The sequence below is a fragment of the Perca fluviatilis genome, chromosome 21 (assembly GCF_010015445.1).
Source record: "Perca fluviatilis chromosome 21, GENO_Pfluv_1.0, whole genome shotgun sequence".
Taxonomy (NCBI): Eukaryota; Metazoa; Chordata; class Actinopteri; order Perciformes; family Percidae; genus Perca; species Perca fluviatilis.
Window position 1 is genome coordinate 30833166 of NC_053132.1, and position 12792 is coordinate 30845957.

Genomic DNA, 12792 nt, shown 5'->3' on the forward strand with positions numbered 1-12792 from the left:
TTTTTTCCCTTCACAGGGATTTATAAACCGCTCATACACAACTATAGTAAAACAAGCTGGAAATAACAGACCCATTAGAGAACTCTCCTAAAATATCTTGACTACATTTATTAATTTGTTTGACGCTTTTGTCCAAAGACACAATCCAAGCACAGTAGATCATAGAGAAGCCTTCGAGAATAGCACCTTACACAATAGAAACAAGGCTGCAGGTGTAAAAAGGAACATGTGTGCAAATTACATTTTTTTCACAGAGAAATAAGGATGGAAAGGTAGAAAATGAATGAACATATTAGGTGACTAAGTACTCTCAGAAGAGAGATAGATTTTTAAGGATAGAAGAATAATTCCCAAACCAATTTTTACATTACCAATGGGGATCTTAAAGTGCTGCTGGAGTCTGTTATGTTTATAACCTCCCACAACCCTAGACTGTCTGATGTACAACATACTGATTATTTTCCTATTATAACATTAACATGGAAAAGCTGTGGGTAATGATCATCTGAAACCTGATTGTACATCATGCAATTTATGGAAATCTGACCATTACATTATGAGATATCTTGTGTGTGATGTCAGTATTTTTCCACAACCTAAATATAATATTTTCTGTAACAAATTGTCAACTGTTTACATGTACCCCCTGCTGTCTGTGTGTATCAGCTGGTGCAGAGGACTTACTGGGTTTCCTTTCTTTTTTCTCCTTTGGCAGGTTGGCCATCTTGTTCTTCAGGTGAGCCACTTTCTCCACCAATGACAGGAGTCGACCTCGGATGGTGAAGTCACTGTCCCCATCTATCCCTCCATCCTCATCCAACTCTATACCTGACAGAATGGAGAATTCAGTGTACAGTCCATACTGTATTCCCATGAATATACAGTATACAGATATCGCTGATCCATGATCTTATTATTGATCTCTGTGGGGAACCCGGATATTGTAATACATTTGTTTTGCTGTCTAGGTGAAGCTGATTGGTAGTTTACCACAGTGTCTCATCAGGTCCTCGTGGAAGTCGAGCAGCTGTTCTCGGATGTATTCAGGACAGGGACACTCCTGCTTCTCATCCTTAAAGTTGAGCAGCATGTTGATCTGCAGAAACACGCAGTTGTGACAAGTCCTGTTTATTAAATACTTCAACCACTGGGATCACATCACGTAAATCCAACGACCATTCGTTCATAGGTTTGGATGTTGGGGGCGTGTTCCCACCAGTGTATTGGAAAGATGCTATCTGACATGGGGTCTGCAATGAATCCAGCAACAGTAAGAGCCAAAGCAGCACGGACTGGAAAAGTGTCTCTGTGACTAGTTTCACACTAGGGGTGTAAATTATACTTTCTATCACGATACAATATTATACCGATTGTAAGGACAGCGATATAAAATTTATTGATCAAATAAAGTCTGCCACGATATGATTTTGACTCGATTCAATTCAGGGGCCTGCGACCGATACGAGATGATACATAAGCCCATTTAACACAATCTTGTATACATTTACAAAAAGCAACTACAATTTAATTTTAATTAGATTACTATGCTCTTCCATACATTTAAATTAAAAACAAACTACTCTTTTTAATAAAAAAGAAAAGATATGAAGTCTGAATTTCAAAATAAAGGCGCATCTTAAAAGACGTCAATATGTATCAATATTTTCACTATGTATTTTCACTTAGGATTGAATCGATATATGGATCCAGATCAATGTACGAGTGAGTCTGTTCACTGAAAGATGGGAGAGGAAGTAAACAACCTGATGTCCAGTGTTAAGAAGCATCAGCTGAATAGGAGTATTTACTGGAGGTGATACACAATGTTCCTGATCTTAATTACTTCATTCAAAGTGTCTCCAAAGCCTCAGCTTTTATTTTGCTCGATTGTCTGCTGTTCTTATCTAACACACTTCATATTGTTCTTCTCCACCGCCTGATTGTCCTCCAGTCTGCTCTACTCTTGTACAACCTGTTCTCTCTCTACTGTTCTGTCCTCCGGCCCGGGCTCTCTCTTCTTCAGTGGTGTTCCTACCTGTTCTTGTGGAGGAGATCTGAACTCTTTGGTCTTCTTGGCAGTGAGGGCCGCAGACATGTTGAGTGCCAGCATCACCTCATTGTAGCGGAACCGCTGGTTGTCTTGGAGACAGGCTACAAAGTCATCAGAGAAGGCCACCACCGCCTCGATACGATGACGCACCTGGCAGTCGCACAGGTACTGCAGCACATGGCACATCTATACACACACACACACACACACACACAATGGGTCAACTACACAATATGATGAATAAGGTGTAATAGGTTTGTAGGATAAAGAAGAGAATTTTGATGTGCTACTTAGTTTCAAAGCAAGGACTATTACAGGAAAAATTGGGACATTTTGCAGATTTTTCACCATGAAACTTCCAATGTGCTTATTATTATATAGTCAGAAAGAAAAAGGAAATGTGTGTGCAGCTTTAATTTTAGCAAGAATTTGAGAGGCTTAGCAAAAGATGTTGCTTTTTTTCCAAATTTGAAGTAAAATGGCAGAGATATATATTTTTTGTACTGTTGCAGCTGTAATGTTAAACAGCTTGTCTGCATTGTTACATTAACTTGCCTCTCTCTCTCTCTCTCTCTGGTCTATTAGGTTGCTGAATTTGTGTGTGTATGTGAGACATACAGTAAAGCCAGTCTCATTCTTCTGGTGTTTCGATACTATGTCAGTGTTCTGCACAAAAAAACTTCTCATTTGGTTTCTTGTTTGGTTGAGCGTGGTGAAGCTCTCTGTATGTTGGGGGATTGTCTGGCACAGTTTATGGCTTTGAGATTTGCACTGTGCCATGTTTTGTGTTACTACAGCAGCCTACACTACATGGCTTCATTGTTTGGTCATAATGTTTGTTAATTGTATTTGCATTCTCGAGTCTGGACATTTGAGAAAATCTAGATCTACGGTGATTTATATGATTTTATTTATTTTTTAAAGATTATTTTGGGACTTTTTTGCCTTTATTTGATAGAACAGATGAAGACAGAAAAGGGGGAGAGAGAGGGGGGACGACATGCAGGAAAGGACTCAAACCCGGGCCGCAGCAGTAAATACTAAGCCTTGGTACATGGGGCACTCGCTCAACCAAGTGAGCTACCAGGGTGTCCCAATTTTTCTAAATATAGATACGGAAGACATGCGATTCTATATCAAGTTTTCCGTAATTCTACGGAGAGCTTTATCATCTTAAAATGAAACCACAGTAAAAAAAAAAAAAAAAAGTTAAACTACTAATTCTGTAAGTATTTCATACTGTCCAACAGAAAACAAATTGGAATGTGACAAAAAACAACTCACTGTTACATTGAAAATTATTATCATCACTATGTCTGTAAATACACCACTAATCTGACAGTGAAAAAGTGCAAGCGCATTTACAAAGTGAGAGGGTGTCACCTGGAGTTTAACAGGCTCGGGGAGCTTCATCTGTAACAGTCCTTCTTTAGGCATGTTCCTCCCTCCATCAGCTTCCCCGTCCTTCACCGCCTCCAGCTCCATGTGCGTGTCCACCTGTCCTTCCCGTCGTTCAGAGAACACAGACGGCTCAATCAGTCTGAGGATGTTCTTCAGATCTCCACTTTGGAACACTCCCATAATGAGCAGGGTGTAGAACAGCTTGATGAGGGGGACAAAGAGAAACTCAGTGCTGCCTCCTATTGGATCCCGTACGTGCATGCTTCCCTCCCGCACCGCCTCTGTTAGCATCTCGATGGTTTTCATTTTCAGTACATCTAAGGGGAATTCAGGGCTGTACTGGAAACAGTCTCCTGATCCGTTGTTGCCGTTGTTACGAGACAATGGTCCAGTCCCACAGACAAAACTTGGGGATGAGAAGTGCATTCTGGGTCTCAGGGAGGTGCTGAGGCCGATGCCTGGCAGGCCGTGTTTTTTCTTCTCATCTGGAAACAGGGTGATGCTCTTGGTTTCGTCTGTCATGGGAACAATGTACTCGTTGTTCATCATGAGGCGAGCCGTGGTGTAGCTGCTCAGGTGGATGTCGATGAGGAGGTCATAGTAGCCCGCACGAAGCAAACCTGTCAGTGACAGACAGACGGCAAGATAATTATAAACATTCAATTAAATATGAATCATTAAACATACCATTTATGTTGTTCTTAATGAACACATTACAGCCATTACCTGGTAGTACCAATATCATCAATTTATTCTCTATATAGGTGTACATAACCATCATACTTATTCTCTAAGGAGAGCCAATGTGTCTAAAGTCAGACCCTATTTGTTACAGAGAGAACTGCAGGGCTTGACGGTAATGGCTGCCCGGTTTACCGTCGGTAACGGTTTCATTTCCTGTAAGTTCTTCACAATAAAGGTCCTCCGTTATGTTGGTATTTGAATGTTTTTATTATGAAGCAGCAAAATCTGGACATTTTGGGGATTCATTAGCAGTAACGTAACGCGACTCCTATAAGCATTGTGCATTGTTACTTAACAACAGCATTCTTTGACAAAAACTGTCCAATCCGTTACAAGGAATGTTTTACAATTCACCCGCCACTGTGGCTGGTAAACAAGGCAAAGTCACCACCCTGGACCAAACTCTAGATCCTTTCTCATTGCTTGAACACAGTTTTCAAAACTCTACACACTTATCCCATGACTTTAACCACAACGTGCACAACACTGTAGATTTACAGCACTTTGTTCAAATGCTAACACACTGCTGTCAAAACTGTTAACCACACATTCAAAACAGAATAGATTTCAGTCTGGTGCCTATCAAACACTGCTGATTGCAATTTTAGCTGAAAGCCTAAGCAGGTGTCTAGTTTTAGACTAGTTAGTGAAGATATACGGTATTTATACAGAGAAAGATCAGAAAGACTTTTTTTGTATACAAACACCAAATAAGAATGAAACAATTATACACTGTACTGTTTGAGAGAAACAGGTAAAAGAGCAAAGATGCCAATATGTCCTGGTAAGATGTCTGAGGTTATGTACACAGCTATAAAAAAAGTGAAAAACACTATATCTTTATTATAGTAAAACTGTGTTCTTACTGTTTTTCAGAAAGTAATGGAAGTGAGAGCAATAGAAACACCACATTCATTTGTATTTAGAGATGATGCAGACATCCAATGTGATGAAGAAAACTTGCCACATGATGCTGGAGAGAGGCAGGATTAGTCACACTATTCTTTGTTACTGTTATGTACCTTTAGTTTTTTCCCCAGTAATTCCATAAATTACTAGAGACAAAATACTTTATTGAAGAAAACTGCTGATTTTCATTCCTTCTTGTTTACCTTATGTAAAAATTGGTATGCTACACAATCTATATTTTTTCCTTAAATAAACTGTTGAGTAGTGTCAAGTCACTCAAATTGTTCAAACTGTAAAGATGAAAAAGTTTGTAATTTGTGTATTGGTGTTTGATGCTAGTGTTTTTACCCTCAGTGTGTTCTGAGTGACAGTGTGTGTTATCTCAGTGAGGCCTGTGCATAGTGTTTGAGACGTGTGTTAAGAGTTGTGTTGCTTTGAATGAGTTTTGCAGGAGATGTGAACTGTTTAGCTCAGGTGACTGGTGGTAGTGCAGACTGTAGTTTGAGTTTTGCACATGTGACTGCAGTTGTGCCCACTGTCGTTTAGCAATCGGAAAATTTGAATTCCGGAAAAAGTGGCTGGTAAAAAATTTAAGTGGCTGGTGGGCAAAAAAGTTAATTTCCCAACCTGGTTTGGTCCACATGAACTGCTGCTGTGCAGACTGTAGTTAGCGTTTTGCACGTGTGACTCCAGTTGTGCCCACTGTCGTTTAGCAATCGAAAAAAACTGTAAATGGCATCAACTTGTGCTTCAAGGACAGGCTCTGACTGTTATCTGACCTCTACTTATTTCTCAGGGACAGGCTCTTGTACCTTGCATGCAGTTATGCTTTCTAAATGCTGTGTGTGTTACCTGGCATGTACTTATTCTCTATAGCCTGCAGGAGCTGTGCCTCGTCTACGTGTGAGCAGAGGGCGTGTGCCACCCGGTTGTTTCCCAGAGCACAGATTGCTGAATAGAGTCGGAGGGTATGGTAGTGAAACTTCAATAAGTCCCTTTGCTCGGACAGCTCCAGGATATCCACCGACCTGGACAACACACAGAGAGACACTGTATGAGGAAGGAGTGAGCAGGAGAATGAAAAGGTGTGTGTGTGTGTGTGTGTGTGTGTGTGTGTGTGTGTGTGTGTGTGTGTGTGTGTATGTGTGTGTGTGTGTGTGTGTGTGTGTGTGTGTGTGTGTGTGTGTATGTGTGTGTGTGTGTGTGTGTGTGTGTGTGTGTGTGTGTGTGTGTGTGTGTGAGAGAGACTGTGGGTACTTTACTTGTTCTCCTCAGGTATGTGCAGGGTCATGAACTGCAGAGGTTGGTTACACTGGACCAGCCAGCCGTGTCTGTCGTTCACTCTGGATGCTGACACCTGAAAGGAACAAATAATATCTCATAGCACTTTACAGACAGCACGACAAGACAGACATGTTGCTTTTCACCCACTGTGTGGCACAGCAGACAGTTTACCTAGCATACTGCCCATCTGCAGTACAGTATGGAAGTAATATGACTCAGCATCATTTCCCTACTGTCTTTATAGAGACAAGCATCAGCTGGGCTTACACAGTAAATTATCCAAAAATCAGTCAGGCAATCAGTTTTCCTGTTCAAAACCAGGAATAGTGACCAGAGTTTCAGATACACTTACGATATGAAGGGTCTCATGTTGCAAGTACGATGAATCTAAGACAGAAGCTGTCTCAATTGTTTTCCAGAACTGTCAGCTTTTCCATCCCTTTGTTCATTGAACAATTAGCGATTTGCCATTCTACATTTCTCTCTTTGATATCAGCCAAAACTGAACCACAAAAAAAGCCAGAACATGCACACCTACTATCGATAGGTAGGAGTTGTTACTGTACCTTGAGGAAGTGGTTGGGAACACGACTCCATAATACAGGAGTGAGAAACTGGACATGCAGCCGTGGAGGACACTGAGGAATTGGGTTCTTCCTCTCACTCTTAAACAGGCCAGCTGACAGAGGCATCACATTCTGACAGGAAAACAGTCATGTTGATGTTGACAACGATACAACATCAGAGAGGACAAAGCTGGACAGACCAAAGAGGATACTCTGGACATACTCAAACTCATTGTGCAGTTTTCTCGGTCAACCAAGAGTTGGTTTTCATATATAGTGCTCATTAGTCTGGTTATGTATAAGACATCATTTCATCCCAAACTGACATAACAAGAGAGACTGTATGTAGAGTGTGGTGGTCAAGAAGGATTTTTTTAAGATATTTTCTGTTTTCATTTTGAGTATTTTGCTCTAGAGTGTTACTAAACTGACATCAAACCAAAAGGATGTTACAAATTCTAAAGATGAATTGCAACAGGACGATTTAAAAAACACGTCTAAACAAACCATTCTAAGTCATTTTTGTTGCGTTTCTTGTTTTTGTTTCTCCATAAATACTTAAAATCTCTCTACCTGTGTACCACTAGAAGGCTTTTATTATGAAGCAGCAACAGGAAATGCAGGTTATTTGTCTCTGGGGTTAAAGGCAACCTCTCAAACCTCAGTTACTTTTTTTTAATAATGAAGCTGTAAGGCTGTGTGTGTGTGTGTGTGTGTGTCTGTGTGTGTGTGTGTGTGTGTGTGTGTGTGTGTGTGTGTGTGTGTGTGTGTGTGTGTGTGTGTGTGTGTGTGTGTGTGTGTGTGTGTGTCCTTCTCACCTTAATACGCCCCAGTTCAAACTGGAAGACATTGGGGCTGGTGGCCTTGGCAAAGACTGCTGGGAACAGCTTAGTACTGGGCTCCACCTGTTGAGACGAGAGAGTGTGAAAGGCGTCACGGAGGTCCGCTGAGATTTCAGCTGACCTCGGCTGCTCCGAGCTCAGAAATGTTCCTTAAGCCTCTGAGTGGGTTGGCTGATGTAAATCATTAATTGGAAGCTGAACAGACAGGGGCACAAGTAATGTGAACAAACTTTCTTTGGTAACTTTAATTTACAAGCCAAGAACAGGCAGGGTTTGGTTTGGTCCTGGTAGCAGCGGTTTAATAGCTGGTGCCAGACTGAGAGGGATTAATGTTAGAAATAAAAAAAAATACATGAAAACAAAGAGTAAGGACGCCCATTTTGGTGTATGAAGCAAAATGAAAGGAAAGAAAAAAACAAATCAGGAAGGGAGAAGAAGAAAAAAGCAGGGGTTGAAGAAAAAGACCATTCACAAACCTGTAACACCTTATCGAATGTTTACCTGGTAATATGTGCTGAGTTCTTTGCCGTTTGCTGTAAATGTCAGCAATCCGTTTGTTGTGTCGACCAGACAGCCAATCTCTAAGCCGTTGTTGTTTCTGCCCTGACCAGGACTGCTGCTCTCTCCAGCCCACACCATGTAACAGTTACTGCGCTTTATACTGACAAATAAAACACACACCATGTAACAGTTACTGCGCTTTATACTGACAAATAAAACACACACCATGTAAACAGTTACTGCGCTTTATACTGACAAATAAAACACACACCATGTAACAGTTACTGCGCTTTATACTGACAAAAAACACACCATGTAACAGTTACTGCGCTTTATACTGACAAATAAAACACACACCATTAACAGTTACCGCTTTATACTGACAAATAAAACACACCATGTAACAGTTACTGCGCTTTATACAAAAAAAACACCGTAACAGACTGGCTTTATACTGACAAATAAACACACACCATGTAACAGTTACTGCGCTTTATACTGACAAAGAACACACACCATGTAACAGTTACTGCGCTTTATACTGACAAAAAACACACACCATGTAACAGTTACTGCGCTTATAACAAAACACACACCATGTAACAGTTATGCGCTTTATACTGACAAATAAAACACACCATTAACAATTATTTGCGCTTTATACTGACAAAGAACACACACCATGTAACAGTTACTGCGCTTTATACTGACAAATAAAACACACCATGTAACATTACTGCGCTTTATACTGACAAAGAAAAAACACCATGTAACAGTTACTCGGCTTTATACGACAAATAAAACACACCATGTAACAGTTACTGCGCTTTATACTGACAAAAAAAACACACACCATGTAACAGTTACTGCCTTTATACTGAAAAATAAAACACACCATGTAACAGTTACTGCGCTTTATACTGACAAAAACACACACCATGTAACAGTTACTGCGCTTTATACTGACAAATAAAACACACACCATGTAACAGTTACTGCGCTTTATCAAAAACACACCATGTAACAGTTACCGGCTACAAAACACACACCTTAACAGTTACTGCGCTTTATACTGACAAAGAACACACACCATGTAACAGTACTGCGCTTTATACTGACAAATAAAACACACACCATGTAACAGTTATGCGCTTTATACTGACAAATAAACACACACCATGTACGTTACAGTTACACTAACACCATGTAACAGTTACGGCTTTATACTGACAAAAAACACACACCATGTAACAGTTACTGCGCTTTATACTGACAAATAAACACACACCATGTAACAGTTACTGCGCTTTATACTGACAAAAAAACACACAATACAAATCAAGCTACCAGCTTTATACTGAAATAAAACACACCATGTAACAGTTACTGCGCTTTATACTGACAAATAAAACACACACCATGTAACAGTTACTGCGCTTTATACTGACAAATAAACACACACCATGTAACAGTTAATGCTTTATACTGACAAAAAACACACACCATGTAACAGTTACTGCGCTTTATACTGACAAAAAACACACACAATGTAACAGCTATCATGCTTTATACTGACAAATAAACACACACCATGTAACAGTTACCCGCTTTATACTGACAAATAAAACACACACCATGTAACAGTTACTGCGCCTTATACTGACAAATAAAACACACACCATGTAACAGTTACCGCGCTTTATACTGACAAATAAACACACACCATGTAACAGTTGCCGCTTTATACCGCAAAAAGAACACACACCATGTAACAGTTACTGCGCTTTATACTGACAAAAAACACACCATGTAACAGTTACTCGCGCTTTATACTGACAAATAAAACACACACCATGTAACAGTTATCGGCCTTTATACTGACAAATAAAACACACACCATGTAACAGTTACTGCGCTTTATACCGACAAAAACACAACCATGTAACAGTTACTAATGAAATAAAACACACACCATGTAACAGTTACTGCGCTTTATACTGACAACAAAACACACACCATGTAACAGTTACTGCGCTTTATACTGACAACAAAAACACACACCATGTAACAGTTACTGCGCTTTATACTGACAAATAAAACACACACCATGTAACAGTTAATACTTGCGTTTACTGACAAATAAAACACACACCATGTAACAGTTACTGCGCTTTATACTGACAAAGAACACACACCATGTAACAGTTACTGCGCTTTATACTGACAAATAAAACACACACCATGTAACAGTTACTGCGTTTTATAACTGACAAAGAACACACACCATGTAACAGTTACTGCGCTTTATACTGACAAATAAAACACACACCATGTAACAGTTACTGCCTTTATACTGACAAAAAAAACACACACCATGTAACAGTTACTGCGCTTTATACTGACAAATAAAACACACACATGTAACAGTTACTGCACTTTATACTGACAAATAAACACACACCATATAACAGTTACTGCGCTTTATACTGACAAAAAAAACACACACCATGTAACAGTTACTGCGCTTTATACTGACAAAAAAAACACACACCATGTAACAGTTACTGCACTTTATATTGACAAATAAAACACACACCATGTAACAGTTACTGCGCTTTATACTGACAAATAAAACACACACCATGTAACAGTAAGTTACGCGCTTTATACTGACAAATAAAACACACACCATGTAACAGTTACTGCCTTTATACTGACAAATAAAACACACACCATGTAACAGTTATCGCGCTTTATACTGACAAATAAAAACACACACCATGTAACAGTTATTGCGCTTTATACTGACAAATAAAACACACACCATGTAACAGTTACTGCGCTTTATACTGACAAATAAAACACACACCATGTAACAGTTACTGCACTTTATACTGACAAATAAAACACACACCATGTAACAGTTACTGCACTTTATACTGACAAATAAAACACACACCATGTAACAGTTACTGCGCTTTATACTGACAAATAAAACACACACCATGTAACAGTTACTGCGCTTTATACTGACAAATAAACACACACCATGTAACAGTTACTGCGCTTTATACTGACAAATAAAACACACACCATGTAACAGTTACTGCGCTTTATACTGAAAAAGAACACACACCATGTAACAGTTACTGCGCTTTATACTGACAAATAAAACACACACCATGTAACAGTTACTGCGCTTTATACTGACAAAGAACACACACCATGTAACAGTTACTGCTTTATACTGACAAAAAAAACACACACCATGTAACAGTTACTGCGCTTTATACTGACAAAGAACACACACCATGTAACAGTTACTGCGCTTTATACTGACAAAGAACACACACCATGTAACAGTTACTGCGCTTTATACTGACAAATAAAACACACACCATGTAACAGTTACTGCGCTTTATACTGACAAATAAAACACACACCATGTAACAGTTACTGCGCTTTATACTGACAAATAAAACACACACCATGTAACAGTTACTGCGCTTTATACTGACAAATAAAACACACACCATGTAACAGTTACTGCGCTTTATACTGACAAATAAAACACACACCATGTAACAGTTACTGCGCTTTATACTGACAAAAAAACACACACCATGTAACAGTTACTGCACTTTATACTGACAAATAAAACACACACCATGTAACAGTTACTGCGCTTTATACTGACAAATAAAACACACACCATGTAACAGTTACTGCGCTTTATACTGAAAAGAACACACACCATGTAACAGTTACTGCGCTTTATACTGACAAATAAAACACACACCATGTAACAGTTACTGCGCTTTATACTGACAAAGAACACACACCATGTAACAGTTACTGCGCTTTATACTGACAAATAAAACACACACCATGTAACAGTTACTGCACTTTATACTGACAAATAAAACACACACCATGTAACAGTTACTGCGCTTTATACTGACAAATAAAACACACACCATGTAACAGTTACTGCGCTTTATACTGACAAATAAAACACACACCATGTAACAGTTACTGCGCTTTATACTGACAAATAAAACACACACCATGTAACAGTTACTGCGCTTTATACTGAAAAAGAACACACACCATGTAACAGTTACTGCGCTTTATACTGACAAATAAAACACACACCATTTAACAGTTACTGCGCTTTATACTGAAAAAGAACACACACCATGTAACAGTTACTGCGCTTTATACTGACAAATAAAACACACACCATTTAACAGTTACTGCGCTTTATACTGAAAAAGAACACACACCATGCTCAGTCTTTTAACCAAAATGCACAGTAAAGATTTCACTGAAGCACTACAATACAATAATTTGCTATTAAATTACGTAGTTTGAAGCTGGAACGAGAACCCGCTGCCTCAAACACACACACACACACACACACACACACACACACACACACACACACACACACACACACACACACACCACCCATCCCAACAAAAAATTATATTCA

General features: G+C 39.3%; 1 protein-coding gene across 1 annotated transcript in view; it reads right to left on the minus strand.

Moving 5' to 3' along the window:
* Positions 1-12792, minus strand: part of ryr2a (ryanodine receptor 2a (cardiac)) — a 270453-nt gene that overhangs the window by 125604 nt on the left and 132057 nt on the right. The window contains 9 exon segments of the mRNA XM_039787778.1: positions 685-828; positions 991-1096; positions 2036-2236; positions 3434-4071; positions 5957-6132; positions 6367-6461; positions 6955-7086; positions 7773-7859; positions 8298-8457. Coding sequence (XP_039643712.1) covers positions 685-828; positions 991-1096; positions 2036-2236; positions 3434-4071; positions 5957-6132; positions 6367-6461; positions 6955-7086; positions 7773-7859; positions 8298-8457 — 1739 coding nt within the window.